Below are 19,386 nucleotides of genomic sequence, written 5' to 3'. Positions count from 1 at the left end.
TTTATCACGAGCTTCTTTTTGTCGAGACTGTACACTACACAAGCGCATGCAAGTATGTCACCATTGCTTAGTTATTCCCATCCGTGGTCTAGGAACCCCAAAGGGTTTCTTCAGAAGTGCTACAATGTTGTCACATTCTCAAAAACTTCCTGAAGACTAACTACATTTCAATTTGGAATATTATTTAAAAGGAGGTTTATCTGGCATAGAATACAAGAGTTTGAGAAACACCACCCTATTTCTCTTAACGACAGTGAACAGCACAATCCTGCCAGACAGGGAAAGGGTGGAAGAAAAGCCTATATACCTCTCTCTTGCATTGGAATCCTTTAAATGGTTTGGATATGTAAGTAAAGAGCAGAGATGTTAGATAAATCTGCTTCTGAACCCCAGAGATGGTCTCATAACACAGCCAAACAGTATTTAACACCCCCCTCTCCTCAAGCAGACACACTGTAAGCACCACCTACCCCTGGGGCTGGACATGAACACTAACAATGAATGTATTTGGCTCACCTCTTTCTACTTGCTCTCTTGCTTGTTGATTTGTCATTCCAGGGTACGGACAAACCCCTAAGCTGAAGGTCTCCCAGAGAAGTATGCCAAAGCTCCACACGTCACTCTCCGAACTGTATCTCCCTGGAAGGAGAACAACAACCACAACCAAGTGAGGCACAGTAGACAAGTAAGCGACCCTTCCTGTTATGTATGTCTGTGTCAGTCACGCACCACATAATGTTTGGTCAATGATGGAGCACATATATGACAATGGTCCTATTATAATGGAGCTGAAAAATTCCTATTGCCTAGTGATGTGGTAGCCATGGTAATGTCATATAACACATTACCTTTTCTATGTCTAGATACACAAAAACTTACCATTGCATTAAAATGACCTGTAGTATTCAATACAGTAACATGCTATACAGGTTTGTAGCCTAGATATGTAGTAGGCTATATCATCTAGGTTTCTGTAAGTAAACCCTATGATCATGGAATGATGAAACTGCCTAATGACGCATTTCTCAGAGTGTATCCCTAAGCGATACGTGACTGTATTTAAACTTACCAAAGGAGGTTGATATGCAGTCTTCCTATTCTCTTTACTGGTTTTATATTCCAGGTCTAGTAATATTACCAATTAAATAAATATTCTTCAGGCTGCTAGTTTAATCAAACCAGCTTCCAAATCACTCTCCCTCCCCTCAAGAATTAATATTCAGCCAGTGTGCAAGCTTACTTTCCCTGTGATATCTGAGTATCTGAATGAGATAGATGGTTTATACAAAAAAGATATACGCTTTTACGTATCAATCCTAGGAGATTAACCAAGTTGGATTTCTGCAATTTTGTCTCACGCTGCTTCGTTTTCTTTCCATTAAAATTACAAACAAATGTAAAGCAATGAGGCAAGTTTCTTCATTTCTCACTCATTGCTGTTTACAGAGGTTCTTATACGCTTAAAGGCCTCATTTTCTCCACTGATAGTTTCATTGACGAAAAATATTTTTGTGTGTTTTAAACAGTAGAAATTAACATAGCTGGCTAATAAAAACATCTTTAAATTACATGGTGCCCTGTTTTGTTGAAATATCTGGGTGCGCCTGTTTTACTGAGCTACATGAGCTTAGCTCTTAGAATGTTTTTGGTAGTCTCCTAGAGAAGCACAGGGATACAAACCAGCACAAGGTATCTTCTAATCAACGAGGGGAAGTGGATCAGTCTTTTCCAATCTCCAGCCTCTCCAAGAAGCGAGTTTCCAAGATGTTCCCAACATATTTGTATTTTTCACTTACTTTTACATATACTATCATAACTAAACTCCATTTACAGTGGTGTTAAAGATTTCTTAAATTATTTCATTTTCTATCCCTCAGGTAGTTTCCTGTCTTAACTCCGCCACTGCAGGATTTATAAATGCTCCTCCTCCAAAACTGTCAAGTTACTTTAAAATAGGATGGCCTTTCTTAAAAAAAAAAAAAAAAAAAGGTACTTAGTGAAAACAAAAGTATGCCTGCCATAATAACGGCTCTGACATCAGAGTGGGGTTGTACTGATTATCAGCTCCGGCTGTGTGAATTAGCTTCCTTCTTAGTAGACAGTAATTATGGACATTCTTGGGAGGAAGATTAATTTTCTTGTCTGCCTATCAACTCGTTTCATGCTTGGCATTCAGTAATTTAATACTTTTAATGAAAGTCATTCTATGGCTACAAGTTAAGACTAATTCTTTAAGAAAATGTCGGTTATACAGACTTGTATCTTATTTTGTAAGGTATCTGGGCAGAGATCAATAAAGACATATATTACATATAAACCAAGATCACACTTCAGATGTGAAAGCTTATAACCTAGCTCTTAAACCTGGATCTTTGAACCTGGTTTTGTTGGGTAATTTTAACAGACCAAGAGTAACTTATAATTGTATAGAATTTTGCTACTTTTCTATGTCTCATTTGATCTTCACAATACTCTATAGGGAAAAGGTCCTATCGTTCTTATCTTACAAATTAGGAAATTACGTAGAGTAGTAGATGGCTTGCCAGGGTCATGCAACTAATGGCATAACTGGTTGGGAAATCTGCTCACTAAAAATTCTATCTCCCTCCCATTTCACAGTACTTAGTTATATCATGCTAATATAACTAATTAGAGGATATATCAGCTCCAAATACCCAGGTGACAAAAGGAAAATTTCTGTTCAATAATTGATGATAAATAGATGATTTCTTAGTTGGAGATCAGTATTCTATTTTCCCTTTATAAAAACAGTACCTTTGGTGACAGCTGTCAATAAGGATGGTAGCAATACATGCCAAATAGGCTTTGAGTATTCTACCATTTTGTATTTTTTTAAAAAAAAGTATATGAGAGAGACATATACAAAAAGATTTCTCAGCCATTTATGAGAAAAGTATGAGACTGTATCAAGAGTATTTTCATCTAGGAAGGACAATGATCTGGCTAGCAATAGGGCTGGGAAGGCCCTTTAGTATTGCTTTTTTTTTTAAAGCCAAATATACAAAAACAACACTTATGATAAAGCAGTGACAACAGGTTTAATTCTATGTCCCACTCCCCACTTTTCTTGAGACAGGGTCTCACTCTGTTGCCCAGGCTGGAGTATAGTGGCATGATCATGGCTCTATGGCCCTAAGTTTCAGAGAGGTTCCTTGGACTGGAGGTTTCTTTCATCTACCCCAACCCCATACTACATGGGAGACTTGAGTGTTTCACCCATTCTGAGACAAGAGTGAAGAAAGAGTATATACTACTTTCACATATGAAAGAAGTATTGGATTGGGCCCGGTGGCTCACGCCTGTAATCCCAGCACCTTGGGAGGCTGAGGCGGGTGGATCACCTGAGGTCAGGAGTTTGAGACCAGCCTGACCAATACAGTGAAACCCTGTCTCTACTAAAAGTACAAAAATTAGCTGGGTGTGGTGGCGGGCACCTGTAGTCCCAGCTACTGGGGAGGCTGAGACAGGAGAATTGCTTGAACCCAGAAGGCAGAGGTTGCAGTGAGCTTAGATCGCACTGCTGCACTCCAGCCTGGGAGACAGCAAAACCCCATCTCAGAAAAAAAAAAAAAAACCACACTAGGATTTAGAGTCAATCTTCAGTAATTTTAGTCTGTGGAAACTAAACTTCTCTGGGTTGCTAGGAGAAGGCCTGTAGAGTCTTTCAGGAGCTCTCTCATTGGACTGGGCAATAAATACTACAAACGTCTCCTATATCAAAATCTCTCCTTCCTTGTCATCTAAATTGTTCTATGTTTTATAAAATTTACTAAAGGCTACTACAAAAAGTCCCTCACTATAGATCAAGGATCTTCAGAGACTGGGCGCAGTGGCTCATGCCTGCAGTCCCAGCTACTCCAGAGGCCGAGGTGGGAGGATCGCTTGAGCCCTGGAGGTTGAGGCTGCAGTGAGCCATGATTACGCCGTCGCACTCCAGCCTGGGTGACAAAGTAAGACCCTGTCTCAATTTTAAAAACTCCTTAGACTTGTCCTTATTACTTAAAATGCTTTAGGTCTGGCTGTTAGATATATCCAGAATTGAAACTTTAATTTGTAAATACAACACTTTAGTCAGCTTGAAATTCAAAAAATACACTGTGATCAAGAGGCAGAATTTTACTTGGCAAAACTGTTTAAGAGTAAGAGAACTTTTAAAGGCTATATAACACAGAAAATCTGGCAAACAGAGTTAAGAGCAAATTCTAGAGTTGGATTTTACTGGTAAGACTTTAAGGACTCCGAAACCCAGTTACAGCTTCCTTAGTGCTTGAAATGTTTTGTCATCTAACAAAAACCTTTGTGTAAATATGAGTATTATAATCTTTTATCCTGTGATCATTCCCCCTTAGTAATATAATCTGACCCTAGAGTTAATAATAAAAATCACCGCAGAGAGGAATCACTATGGAAAACAGCAGGTCTGCCATTTTCTCTAGATTCTAAGGAATAGTGGAACTGGCTTGCAGTCACTAGAAAGCTCGTAAGAACCTCTCTTGCTGACATACTGAAAGACAAACTAAGAGTGAGGGTTAGTATCTGTGGTAGCTGGGTCAGCCCCAATCAACTTCCAAACCAATTCCATTCAAAACTTTATCTGGAAAACATTTGGTGGTTCCTCAAAAAGTTAAATGTAAAATTATCATGACTTCTAGTAAATACACAGAATAACTGAAAACTGCCCAAATATACAAAAATGGATAAATAAATGGTTGTATATCCATACAGTGAATTATTCAGTCCTAAAAAGGAACGAAGTACTGATACATGATACGACATGGATGAACCTCAAAAATCTTATGCTAAGTAAAATAAGCCAAGACACAAGATATCACATATTATATAATTCCATTTGTATGAAATTCCCAGAAGAGCTAAATCCACAGAAATAAAAGGCAGATTGGTGGCTACTAGGGGGCGAGAGGATGGAAGAAATGAGGGGAGAAGACAGATTGGTGGCTACTAGGGGGCGAGAGGATGGAAGAAATGAGGGGAGAATGCTTACTGGGGACAGGGTTTTACTTTGGAATGATGAAAATGTTTTGAAACTAGAGGTACTGGTTATACAACATTGTCAGTTGTACTAAATGCCAATGATTGTTCACTTTAAAGTAATTAACTTTACGGTATGTGAATTTCACCTCAATTTTTTTAAAAAAGCTTTCTCTAATTTAGGAATTAAATTAAGGCATTTATAAATGCTTTACAAATTAGTTCCCATAATGAGGTAATATTTCATTTTAAATCAACAAAGAATCATTTTACGTTTTTATTCAAAACATACCATACCCACTCACCAAGCCATGGCTTATATGCTGCTTCCCTCAATGAAAATGTAATTTCTAATTTCACTTAAAGCACACTCTTTTTTTTTTTTCTCTTAAATTCTTGAGTTGTCATTCATCTTGTTATGGCCCATTTCATCCCAACCACAGATAATGCAAGTTATATTTATTTCCAATTTACAATGACACATAAAAATTCAAGTGAAAAAAATCCCTGCTGTTTTAAAATATAATTCCCATCTCCTTCTTTGCTCAAGATTTATATCAGTTCCACAGACTGAGATACTAAGAAACCACATCAATTTCAGAGTGAGAAACTACAGAACTGATTGACTTAATATTTTAGGAACCTAACAGTAGATGAGGTTATTGGACCAATTATAAGACATTTGAAAGAAATGATCCAGAGCCACAGCAACACTTACTCTGTGTATAATCTATTACAAAGTCATTTTTTGGTATTAAAAACCTTCTCAGATGTACAGTCATATTTAAAAGTACTTATATCTACCTTTTTAATATAGCAATATTACATATAGAAATCTAATCAATAATTTCAACAAATTAAAAGGTATGAAATTCACTCATTTGTGTTGATCCTTAAATCATTCTAACTTGCATTCTGTGCTACCCCTGTAAATTTTGCTTGTGAATGTTTTGTGCTGATGCCATTCATTTTTACCACCAAGAAAAAAAAAGTGGTCTATTCTTACCATAATTAAGAGCTTCTGGTGCTGTCCATTTAATGGGAATTTGCTTTAAGCCAGAAGATGAATACACTCCACCATCCTCTTGACGAGACATTCCAAAGTCACTGATTTTCAGAACATTATTTTCACCCACCAGGCAGTTTCTTGCAGCAAGGTCCCTAGGTTACAATGAGACATAGAAAATGCCTATTAAAATAAATTGAAAGCCACTTTCACATTCATGATTTCCACACTTTGCATTTTTACATTTGCAATGTATTTATAATGAGGTTAAGAATGCTTGTGATTTACCAGTCCTCCTCATCTTTTCTGTCCTAGGTGAAAAACATCCATGAGAACATATCCATATGGAATAGGCCACATGCTAGTTTTCTAGGTACCACATATATTTCCATTTAAATAGAAAAACACTGATTCTAGCTTTAAAAGAGAAAATTACAGAGGAGAGGCTAAGCAAACTTGGCATTACTTCTTTGGCTTTCCTAGAGCAGCACTGTCCAATAAAGGAGCCATCTGCCACATGTGCTACTGGACACCTGCAATGTGGTTAGTGTGACCAAGAAACGGAATTTTTCATTTTATATACTTTTAGTTAATTACATTTAAACAGCTGCATGTGCCTAGCAGATACTGAGTAGACTCTGGTAGACAATTCTTAGGGCTTCCCAAAGGTTGGAAAGTGGCTGAGGTACCAGAGAGGTTGGCAACTCTTTTTCTGCTGCATCTGGCCCTGTCTCTCTCTCATCCACCTCATCTTATCCAGTCTCCCTATCACTTACTATATCCCAGCCATACTGGGCTTCTTTTTGTCCCCAAATGCAGGACAAGTCCCCTAAATGAGGCAAGCTTGTTGCACTGTATACCTTATGCACTCTAGTGTTCCCCTTTGCCTCCAGTGTTCTTCCAGTTTTGCATAGCTGGCTCCTCTTCATTCATTCTTAGCCCAAACATTCTCTCTTCAGAGAGTTCTTTCCTGACCACTCTAATCTTCCAAAGTCTTTCTTTGGGGAGGACATTCAATAACCAAATTCATATACAGCCATCCCTTGGGATCCATGATTGGTTCCAGGACCCCCCTCAGATACCAAAATCCAAGGATGCTCAAATCCCTGATATAAAATGGTGTAGATTTGCCATATGCACATGCTCCTGTATACTTTAAATCTCCTGTATACTTTAGATCATCTCTAGATTACTTATAATACATTGTAAATGCTATGTAATAGTTGTTGGAAGTCTATATATGTTTAGTACAGACACAACCATCTATTTTAAAAAAAACTCTCTCTGGATGGTTGAATCCACAGATGTGGAACTTACGGTTACAGTCATATATAAAAATTACATATAACCAAGTGGAGCTTGTCCTAGTAACACAAGGTTGGTTTAACATTTTAAAAGTAATCAGTGTTATTCACTAGAGTAACAGAATATAGGAGGGAAAAACTTGATAATTCCAACTGATGCAGAAAAAGCAATGGACAAAAATTCAAACCCACTGATAAAACTCAACAATCTAGAAATACTAAGGAATTTATTTAACCTGACAAAGGGCATATACAAACAGTTAAATCTCTAACATTACACACTTAAATGGTGAAAGGCTAAATTGTTTTCTATTGAGGTCAAAGCAAGGATACCTGTTTTCACCAGTTCTAGTCAAAGGGATCTCTTGGAAATAATTTTACTTCTTTTCTGATATCTGCCTCTCAGTTTTTCATGTGTTCCCTTATGTCATTTTCAATTTGAAAATGTGATGTTTTTTACATAGAAAATCTTTGGGAATGTTTATAACAAGAACTAGAATTAATGAATTTTACAAGGTTGCAAAAATACACAAAGTATTCTTGTAAGCAGCAAACAATTGGAAAATAAATTCCATTTACAGTAGTACCAATAAGGCAAATACCTAAAAATAAATCTAACAAAAGACAAGTCCTTTATACTTCAAACTACAAAACTTCACTGAAAAAAATCATAAATATGTGAATATTAATATGGCAATTCTTCCCAAATTAATGTATAGATTTAATGCACTCACAACCAAAAATTCTGGCTGATGTGCTGTAGAACTAGATAAATGGAGTCTAAAATGTATATGGAAATGAAGGGTTCTACAATAAAGTAATTTTAAGAAAGGTGTACAAAGTTGTAGGACTTACCTAACCTGATTTCAAATTCCACTAGAAAGCTATAGTTCTCAATAGAGTTTAGCATTGGTAGAAATGTTTATAGCTCAATTGAATAGAACAGAGAGGATCTACAAACACACCCACATATGTATAATCAACTAATTTTTTTGGCAGAGGTACAATGGCAAGGTAGTATGCACCTCCCAACTCTAGTCAGTGGGCCAAATGCCATCACCCTTGGTCAGAATGAGTTTTTAGTCACTGCAATGCTTTAGTCATGTACAGGATTTCATTGTTAGTACTTTCTTTAGAGTAATATCTATGTTTTATAGCTACATACACTTCTGTTGTCATAACTATCTTCATTGCACCACCAGTTTAGAGATTTGTTCTCTGAAATGAGGATTACAGTTCTATGAGAGGCCAATCTAAAACAAATTTAGAGATATCTCAATTCAGTGTAAATAAAATTTCAATACCATTTACAGAAAATGCTTTTTCCTTTGGGCTGCATTTAGTTCAAGTGAGTGGAAATGGGATCTTTTTGAGATAATCTATGCATTAAATAAAACCTTAGGCCTTTATGCCATAAGCATGCACTGTATACTCAGTTTGCCAAATATTCTAATAAGTATTAAAGGAGACAGAATAAAGGATATGGTGTCTGGGCTAAGAAGCCAACAATCTAATTTGGGAGATAAGGCAATCACACACCTTTCTTCCTCCTTTCCTCTCTATTCTCTTCTTTATTAAGCCTACTATTGTCCAGTACTGAGTCACACTTTGGGAGACACACTAGTACTCCCAGCCTCTTCACACATAAAACTGCCAGAGAACAATCAGTGTGAACCTGTGTGTTACAGACTGCAAATCCTACAGGAATTCAGAGGTGAGAAATCTCATAATAGGCTGGTGTTGTCATTCACCCGAGGTATCAGAGATAGCCATATCTCACCATAGGCAGAGGGATATAACAGCAAATGCTGCTCACTGCTAAAAGGAGATGGAAATGTTCCACTTATGTGTGCCTAGTAATCTTATTTGAAGATTCAAACTTCTGAGTGTGTACCAGAGGTGTCCTCCAACTCATACATAATATAAGACAGGCTAATTAAGGATTAAATAAGAACAGAGAGCATTTACAGGAACGCCAAGGCCAGCAGGCAATGGAGATGAGTAAATTTTCTTCACTGTCTAGAAAGCACAATGGTGCACATCTTGTTCTGTGGCTACGTTCACTCTTAGAGCATGCCCTACAGTAAGCCAGGAATCACCATGAGGCTGAGCCAGTGTTCTCCTTTGCAATGCTATTTTGCCCCAAGCATTGTTTACTCGCTACTATGATTCTACAAAGTCAGGATTTATTCCTCATGTAAAAAACGAGTTAGAGAAATATTTGCTTTTTTTTTTTTTTTTTTTTTTAAATAAAAACTATTCCCACTGGGTCTGGATAATACTGAGCCACAAATAACTACTAGCACTTATGAGGAGAAAACCTCTTTAAGGCCCTGGAGTTTCCTGATTCTGGCTGAAACATGGTATAAAACCAACAACCCAGGGAGTGAGGAATAAATGAAGCATACTTCATTTGCTCTACTATATTCTGACAAAAAGGGGAGAATTATCTTATACAAAATGTATTTAGATAGTTAGCTGCAAGCATATTTGGGGCACACTGCAGTAGTTAAATGCACCAACTTTTAAAAATATATGAATTACATTATTTTCTAATTTTTATATCACTTATACACAGATACATGTTCTTTAAAAATTTAAACACAAAAAATGTGACCGAACGTTTCCCATCAGACTTTGCCAATTCCATTTGACTTATTGATATAAATTTAGATACATTCTTATTATATAAACTTTGTACCACATGTATATATTTGTTTACAAACCTGACTAATTGTACAGTTCTTGTTCTGACATTTATTCTAATATCATTTGATGTCCTTCAGAAAATGTTAATAATTTCCTCCATGCAGGCCAAGTGTACTGCTTGGCAGATTTATTTACTTTTTTTTTGTTGTTGACAATTGCGAGTATATGGTTCTGTTACTTCTTTCCCCTATTATTCTTAGTTGACATATAATAATTGTACATATTTATGGGACAGTGATATTTTGATATGTGTAAAAAAATATGTAATGATCAAATCAGGGTAATTAGCATATCTATAATCTCAAACATTTATCATTTGTGTCACGAACAGTGAAATCTTCCCTTCTGGCTTCTTGAGAATATAGAATAAATTAACCTTATTCATTCTACACTGCTGCAGAACACCAGAACTCTTTCTATCTAGCTATAATTTTGGTATCTACTAACCCAATCTCTTTCCATCCTCCCCACCTCTCTACCCTTCCCAGTTCCTGTACCTTACAATTCTACTCTCTTCCTCCACAAGCTTGATTTTTTTTTAGCTCCCACATGAGTGACAACATGCAGTATTTATCTTTCTATGCCTGACTTATTTTGCTTAACATGATGTACTCCAGGCTTATCCATGTTGCTGCAAATGACAGGATTTCATTCTTTTTAAACAGGTAAACAGTATTCCATCGTGTATGTATACACACCACATTTTCTTTGTTGATGGGCATTTAGGTTGATTCCTTATCTTTGCTATTGTGAAGAATGCTTTAATAAATATACATATCCCTTTGATATACTGAGTTTCTTTCCTTTGGACAAATCTGCTGGATCATATGTTCTACTCTTAGTTTTTTTTAAGAAACTTCCCCACTGTTTTCCATAATATGTATATTAATTGACATTCCCAGCAACAGTGTATAAGAGCTTCTTTTCTCTGCATCCTTGCCAGCATTTGATATTTGTCTTTTGTCTTTTTTTTTTTTGAGATGGAATCTTGCTCTGTCGCCCGGGCTGGAGTGCAGTGGCACGATGTCGGCTCACTGCAGCCTCCATCTCCCACATTCATGTGATTCTCCTGCCTTGGCCTCCCGAAGTGCTGGAATTGCAGGCATGAGATGCTGCATCTGGTGTTGTCTTTTGATGATAGCCATTCTAACTGGGGTGATATGATATCTCACTGTGGTTTTGATTTGCATTTCCCTAATGATTAGTGTTGAGCTGTTTGAATTTCTTGGATATTCTAGATTTTAGTCCCTTGTCAGATGAACAGTTTGCAAATATTTTCTCCCATTCTACAGGTTGTCTCTTCACTATGCTGATTGTTTCCTTTGCTGTGCAGAAGCTTTTTAATTTAATATAGTCCCATTTGTCTATTTTTGTTTTAGTTGCCTGTGCTTTTGAAGTCATGTTAGCTATAAAACCTTTGCCTAGACCAGTGTCCTGAAGCATTTCTCCTATGTTTTCTGAAGTAGTTTTATAGTTTCAGGTCTTATGTTAAGTCTTCAATCCATTTTTATACATGGTAAAAGCATCAACTTTTTAGTATTATATCGCTTATTAGCTCTTGGAGGTTTGGAAATTTACTTACTCTTAGCTTTAGTTTTCTCATTTGTGAAATGGGGATAATAATTGTACCTACAACATGAGGTTTTTGTGAGAATTAAATATGTAAACCACTTAAACAGAAAGTAGTCAGTGTCAATAAATGTTAGTCACATACAGATATAAAACTGTAAGTTCATCATAGGAAGACTTGAATTTAGCCTCAGAAACAATGCATCAGGAAATCTGCCTCCTTCCGGTTTCTGATTAGATTCAACTATTTGATAATTTTCTCATCATATGAATATAAAAGACAGTCAGTTTAGTTCTCCTAAAACCAACGTAAATAGTATTTTACTGTATGCCGGGTACTATTTGAAGCACTTTTCATATGTTAAGTCACTCAGAAATTACTGTACTTATGATCTCCATTCCTATAGATGATAAAACCGAAGCCCAGGAAGTTAATCAACTTGCCCAAGGTCACAAAGCTAGTAAGTGGAGGAAAGCAGACATTGAATCCCAGCAACACAGCTCCAGAGTCTGTAATTTTAGCCACTTACTATAATGCTTCTCAATATAGCTAATAATTCTCTTTCAGAATGTAATCAAATGACACACACCTTAACCCATGGCCAATGGCTATAACTTCTGAATTTTAAGTAAGAGGCAAAATGGATGACCTTTAGGAAAGGAGGTGACACTTCAAACTCCCTCCCTGTCCCCTAAAAAACAACAAAACAAACAGCCTATATATACACATATAAAAATCTGTTTTCTAATAAGCAGCCAAATGTCACCAACTGCTTTGAAACAATATATGAGTGTCCTGATGAAGGAGAGTAGGACTGCCTGTTTCTTGCAAAATTTTGCACACAGTCACAGAAGTGGAACCATAAGCTGTCTCTTAGAGCACACCAGGAAACTGAGGTTGGGCCAGGTGGGGTGTCTTTGGCAACAGAGGTGGTATGTTGAGCGCTTTTATAAAAAACAAAAACAAAAACAAGGCAATACCATAGCCACTATTTAGCTGTAAGTAATGGGATCAGAGATTGACCAAAAAATAAATGGCTACCCAGCTTCTTCTGCATGTCAGAGGTTGCTTATTTCCATTTCAGAATCTACCTTATTATTTCTTTTGAACAAAATACATATATATGAAATCTCCCTACATTTCTCATTTTCAGTGCACTGCTGATTTCACTCTGTTTTCCATTCATCATACTGTTCCTCATCTCTTCTCTTCCCTTTGCAACCTTCTTTACCACACTTCATACCTCTCTCTGGTATCTTCTGTGCCCATTACTGATGGGGCACTTATTTCTAAAAGAGGCCCCAAAGGAAGCCTGCAGCTGTAAAACTGTGGAATTAGTACCATTATTAAAATGTGTCTGTTCTCTTTCTTTGAAGAATTGTTCCAGTGCCACAGACTTCTGGGAGGAAGAAAACAGAAGTCCCGCCTCTTTGAATGCAGCTATCAACTGATGTAGAGTGAGAGCATAATTTGTGCTTTTTTGTTCACGGTTGGTTCAATGCCCTGCAGATATTTATTGTGAGAGCAAATGACTGCTTATTCTTGAAGCTTCTCTCCTGCTACCTGTCAGGACACTCAGAATACATAATATTTGAGTCCTCTCATTTACTTAAAGCCACTGTTAAAATGCAAATATGTTACTTGTGGGGAGTACTCATATTTTAGCATAAATATACCACTTACTCATATTTTAGCATAAATTATTTGAATAGATAATCGAATAGACATCAAAGTCTTAAGGGATTAGGAGGACAGGGCTGGTATGTTCTGACAGTGGGAAATAATAAGGGAAAACTGGTTGAGCAGAGCAGGCTTGGGTGAGGCATGAAGTAGGCTTTTAAGGAATAGTCAATTTGGGCACTGGGTGAATTCTGAAGGGTATGACAGAGCACTGGGTGGGGGCAACAATGCAGACGTAACTTATAAAAAATTTGTATAGGGCTAGGCCCTGATGTATTTATTCTATACCAGGTTATTTCTTCTCAATAGCAGAGGAAGATCCCACTGGTGGCTTGGATGCCTCAACCACTGAGTCCATTTACTATAGTGGAGGAAGGTTTCTCTCTCTGGAGAAACAGAGGCCTGTGGTGATTCCCTTCAATGAGGTTGCTGCCTGATGGCTGGAACACGAAACAACCAAGTTGTTGCCTGATACAGCTGACTGAATGGGAATCAATTATGGAAAACACTGTTAGTCATCTGGCTTTCCTTAAAATGGCCATGCTCAGCACAGAGAAGTGCTTGCCGCTTTTGGATCTTTTATCTCATTTCCTTGGGCGACTTCCCTATAAGAGAATTCTGGTTGGACATGTACAAGTGCAAATTCCACATATTCTTTTCTTTAGCTTAGAAATCATATTCCTAGATAAAGCAAGGGAACTCATACTAAATATGAATGTTGAAGATAACTCGGAACCAAACACACAGTGATAAAGCTTGTCTTAAATTTACCCCAAAAACCCAAGGGGACCTTTCTTTGCATTTGATTATTGTGATTAATCTGGATGGTTTATAGTTTATGAAATAGGTGCTAAATTTGTATATTCAGATATAAATCTCTCTCAGTCAGTGTTGTCCGCTCCCTATCACCTGTGGGCCACATTGTGAAATGAGATATCAAATCTCCAGGCACAAATTTTAAATAAATATTGATCTATTGTTAAACCTCTTAAGATTCTAGTCTAGAGGAACTTGGTGGGGGTACAGATTAAAAACATTTAAGTAAATGTTTTCATCTCTTCAGTTCACAGAAACATATCAAATTTTACTGGGCAATTTAATAACAAAACTGAGCTTTGTCTTAAACAAATTAAAGGCCACTAGCTGTCTGAGGCTACAATAAAATGCACTACAAGGACCTGGCTCAGAAGTTAGCCTTAGTATTGATGGCGATAGCCTCTACTCCTAAAAGACTTCTGGAAGAGAGATTTAAAAAATATACACCCACTCCCATTCTGAGACTATGAAGTGAAAATAGAAGTACTTGACTGAGTGACAAAAAACATAACTTAAAATGTTATACTTGGATGCAATAAGTTACCTGAGCAACAGACAGAAAAAAGTGACAAAACCACTCCTTACTGAATAGCCATCATGATAATGGCTATCATTTATTGAGTGCTTTATATGTGCCAGATACCCTTTTAAATGTCTTTCATATAACCCATGCTCTTTCAATACTCAACTTCATGCATACTAATCTGTACACTACATACTTCCACAGATTTTTTCCATAAGCAATGATGCAAACATTTGCATTGTTGGAAGTTCTGGACTAGGGATTAGTACAGTTTTCACTCAGTTTTTTCTTAAAGCTATATAAGCTTATATGTTCCACATTTTCCTGGACCTTGGAAATGAGAGCACCAGTTCTTGATTTTCTGAGCATGAGGGCTGCTGAATAATGTCAAACAATTTTATGATCCTTTGCACCACACATCAACCCAGATGTCATGTTTTATAATGGCTGACAGCAAAAATACAACATGACGAAAAGCTACTAAGAATTTGACAATGTTTTGAAGTGAATTTACACTCTACTAATCATGCCAATAAAAGAATAGTGCATATAGATAGACATATACAGACATTATTCTGTATCAGATGATGCTGGATAGACACTTGGAACACTTGCAGTAATTTGGAGGAACCAGGGGTCCATGGTGCACCAGCTGGTGGCCAGCATATGACCCTTTCAACTCTAACATTCTGTACACTCCAGGTTAAAGGCATTGTCTTCCTGTAAGTAGCCAGATGAATCTAGCCTCACAGAGGTGGTAGATGGCCCTGGCAAAGAGTTTTCCATGTTGCCAGTACAACAGTGGGTGTCAGCAGCTAATGAATGCAAGTCACACTCAGAGGGTAAGTTAGAAGAGTTCCACTACCCAGGAGCTCTACTATAACAATGCATGTATCCTCTGGCTTGCCTTCGCTGAATAACTGTGGGTTACAACCAAGAAATCACATTTCCCAATCCTGTAAGAATATTGGCAACCATTGATTGACACCTATTATGTGTTAGGCACAATGCTAGGAACTTAACCTATTATCCCTAATCCTAACAATCACACTCAGAGGCATACATGTCTTTGTATATGGTTACAGAAACAGGCTCAGAGATTAAATAACTTGCCCAACATCACATAGCTGGTGACTGAGTATGGAATCTATCTTGCTCCAAAGCCCTAGTTCTTTGTTTTCCACAGTGTTGAGTGTTCTCTTGGTTTCTTTGAAATACTATTCATTTTATCTTGATAAAAGTTATACTCTTTAATCCCTGAGTAGATAGATTTCTGCCATTTTGTTCCTGGGAATTATTTTCTTTCCCATTTAAGATTAATGAAATAAATCCCCTGACTTGGTACTTAGGCTATGGAATAAGAATATATTGGGAGGACTAAAATATGCATTTTTTCTATTCTATTTTCTATAAGGGCATATAACAATTCCTCTATAATCATTTGTTATCGTTTATAATTTCATGAAGTGATATACATAGTCACACTAAGACCTAAATTAAGATATAAGAGGCACATAAAGATACAGAGCAACTGCGTAATCTGTGATGCACAAGGTGCCATAATGAGCCTCAGGAACATTTAAATTTTTATAGTCTGCAAAATGTTCAGCTACTAATGAACAAATACACCCTAATTATAGTGGAATGCACCTAGATTTAGATACTGAATCATCTGCAGTGGTTAACTCTTTGTAGGATTTTCTTCTTTGTACAAGGGATGCCACTGACTTTGTACTTTACCAAGAGTGTCAATAATGACACTAAATTCTCCCAACCAGACAGCTCTATGATCAGCTTGCACATTTACCTCTGGTTTGGGGATGTCTGACTCCTAGGCCACACTCCTGGGTGGCAGATGGCAAACTCCTCATCTGGCATATTATCACAAAAAGCATTTTTAGAATAGTTTTGGTCCCTACATACAAAGGGGAAATACATTTATTGTAGCACCACTATTCTGTTAATGGAAAACAGTTTTCAGTATTTATAGGAATTCAAAAGAAGTAATGACTTTCTTTTACGTATCTCAACAGTTCCTTCTTTGCCTCCCATTTACACTCTTTTAAAATGAAATTTTCATTATTCCCATTTCAATTTCTAATGTTGCTTTCTATGTTTATGAAGTAATATCCCAGGTGACTTTATAATAAATTTCCCTTCAGTCCTATGATTGCTTGCAGTGTACAAAACTGAAATAGAGTCTAAGTTATGAATACAGGTCTATTTTACAATAATTCATTTTTATCTTTAAACAAAGATCTAAAATTCAATTTCTTTTCTGTCTCTATATATTTTCTTTCCGTAGTCAGGAAAGCTTGCTTTATCTTTGTTCAATTTTAATTCTGCATTATGTTTGATAAGACTTTATGGTATTAAGACTTGATTTCATATGCATAGCTACTTTTCTTGTAGTTCTACAAGATAAAGGTTTTTAAAAATATTTACCTAAAATATTCACCAAATGTCCTTCTATGATGAGTTGTTATTCATTTGTGATTCTTTGATGTAATTCATAAAAAATGTGCATTGTGCATTCATGAAGGATTACTTGTCTGAGCAAATATTAACTTCGCATATACATGTGTCCTTTTGGTCTCTTAATGAAATTTACTTTTACTAACTTGCAGACCACAGTTACATAAAAGTGTCTGGTGGACAAAATAATTTATATAAATGTAAAATTTATAATGCCTGAAGGGTTTGGAAGAATTCTGGCAAATTTATAGCACTTTCCAAATTACGAGAAGAAAAATATGATAGCTGCTTAACAGCATTCGGCAACAGTGTACAGCAATGGAGGCAAGTGGGTATCATAGGATCTTGGTGAAATTCAGTGAATTACTTTTGTAAGAACTAGGACATAGGATTTTAGAATTCTATGAAATATCAAATGGTCATTTTAGTGCTATTAGGTAGTAGGCCTTTTAGATTATTCAAAATATTTTTTCAACATGCCAGTTTATGATAAACAATACAAATGAAGAGGTATGGGGAAGGGGCTTCCATGCCCTCTCTGGGTGTGCTGCCCTCCAGAACCTGCCTCATCTTTAGCTATCTGGAAGCTCTGGAAACACTGTCCTTTTGAGTTTTTATGCAGGCTTCATTACACAGGCATAATTGATTAAACTACTGGTGACTAATTTACCTTCAGCCCTCCTTCCCTCCCCAGAGATTGGGGGATGGAGACAAAAGTCCCAACCCTCCAGTCATGCCTTGGTCTTTCTGGTGACCAGGCCCCATCCTGAAGCTCCCGAGGGGTTGCCAGCTGTCAGTCAACTCATTAGCATATAAAAAGACATCATTTATGCCAGGAAAAGGGGACAAAGACCAAATATATATTTCACAATATCACAGTCAACTCCCAGTCTTCTAACGGGATCTGTTACATCCAAAGGATATATAACTTACAAGATACTGGGACATTACTAGAATTCATTTAGTCATTAATACTGTAATGTGTCCAGTTCATCATGTTGTATGAATATACTCCCAGAGTGAGGCCACTCAGGTTTGCAGGCTTCCAAAGCAGGAGTAGTCTCAGAAAATATACAGGTTCACTCTTTCAGGCATTTGGTATAATTAAGTTAAAAGACAATGTCATCTCTTGCTCTGAGCCTCTTTTAAGGTAATATAATATTGGATTTCTGTCATATAACCCATTTGTTCATTTCTTTACCCTCAGCTACTGTTTTTCCTTCTGTTCATTCATACTGAAACTTTTCTACCTTTGGAAGGGACATTAGGTTTGACTATCCTGCTTGTCTAGACTCTAGGCAACAATCCTAGTCCAGCAAGTACCTCCCCCTCAGACCATTCCCATTCAGATAGGGTAAGGTTACACTGGGGCAGAACTAGTAGGCTATTTTTACCATCAGGCAATATAGTTGCATTCATTGTTAACTCCAATTCTGGCAGAAGGCTCTCAGGAAATCTGACATAAGGTTTAAGAACCGTAGTTACAAAGTAATTAGAGTCTATATTTGCAACCACTTTTAAGACCTTGTTATTTTGGCACAAATGGTAATGAATCTGACCTTAAATACATGCCAAAGACAAAACGTAACTTGGACTACAAAATGTCCAAAATGTTTGACAATGATGGTGGAGAAAAGAGACAATCATTTCTGGTTATTTGATCTGGGAACTGAATCAGGAAACATTACTAAGTCTCTATTATGCAGATGAATTTGTATGTTCTAGGAACACAGCAATTTATGGTTATTGACTGACAGATACACAAAAACCCTTACTATTTTAAAATGGAATAGACATACTTCCAGTTTACTTTGGAGTTTTTGCAAAGTACCATTTCTGTTAATCTTATAATCACACAGAATTTAGCCATGTAAAACAGGATATTCATTCATGTATATGTATGTACATATCAACCAGCTGGCACACCATTCATTTATTGAGATCTTACTCATAGCAAGTCCTCTGCTATATACTGTAGATACAGATAAACTAATTCCTTCCCTCAAAGAGTTCAATTCCATAAGAAGAGACAGTTATGCAAACCCATAAATTGCAATATTGAAAATTTCAAGTTTGAAGGTAATGTTCAGAGGTAGGCTCTCAGAGACAGTTGTGGTATGAAAAATGAAGCCATAACATTTTGTATTTCTCCACCCTTTTGTATCTAGGCTAACCTAGCAGAATGTGGTGGAAGTGACGGTATGAAGTTCTGGAGTGTAGGCCACAAGATACCTTGCAGCTTCCAACTTTTGTCTTTCTGGAACATTCCTAATACCATGTAAAGAAGCCCAGG

At 36.8% G+C, this 19,386-nt stretch overlaps 1 protein-coding gene and 1 long non-coding RNA gene across 9 annotated transcripts in view; one reads left to right on the top strand and one right to left on the bottom strand.

The window, feature by feature from the left end:
• The window catches only part of FER (FER tyrosine kinase), a 445,427-nt gene that overhangs the window by 9,871 nt on the left and 416,170 nt on the right, over positions 1-19,386 (bottom strand). For all 8 annotated transcript variants that reach the window (XR_013418480.1, XR_013418479.1, XR_013418478.1 and 5 more), the window contains 2 exons: positions 6,017-6,171; positions 517-639 (listed from right to left, as the gene is read on the bottom strand). Coding sequence is in view for 5 of the 8 variants with exons in the window: in XM_015140536.3 (XP_014996022.1) it covers positions 517-639; positions 6,017-6,171 (278 nt within the window). In the remaining 3 variants the exon portion in view is untranslated. The remainder of the gene's footprint in view (positions 1-516; positions 640-6,016; positions 6,172-19,386) is intronic.
• Positions 1-19,386, top strand: part of LOC144341512 (uncharacterized) — a 21,712-nt gene extending 2,326 nt beyond the window's left edge. Inside the window, exons 2-4 of the long non-coding RNA XR_013418481.1 lie at positions 559-685; positions 12,976-13,056; positions 19,262-19,386. This is a non-coding gene — a long non-coding RNA (uncharacterized LOC144341512). The remainder of the gene's footprint in view (positions 1-558; positions 686-12,975; positions 13,057-19,261) is intronic.

This window comes from Macaca mulatta, chromosome 6 (assembly GCF_049350105.2).
Source record: "Macaca mulatta isolate MMU2019108-1 chromosome 6, T2T-MMU8v2.0, whole genome shotgun sequence".
NCBI lineage: Eukaryota > Metazoa > Chordata > Mammalia > Primates > Cercopithecidae > Macaca > Macaca mulatta.
Note: the sequence above shows the minus strand (reverse complement) of the source record. Positions and strands in the feature narration are given on the sequence as shown.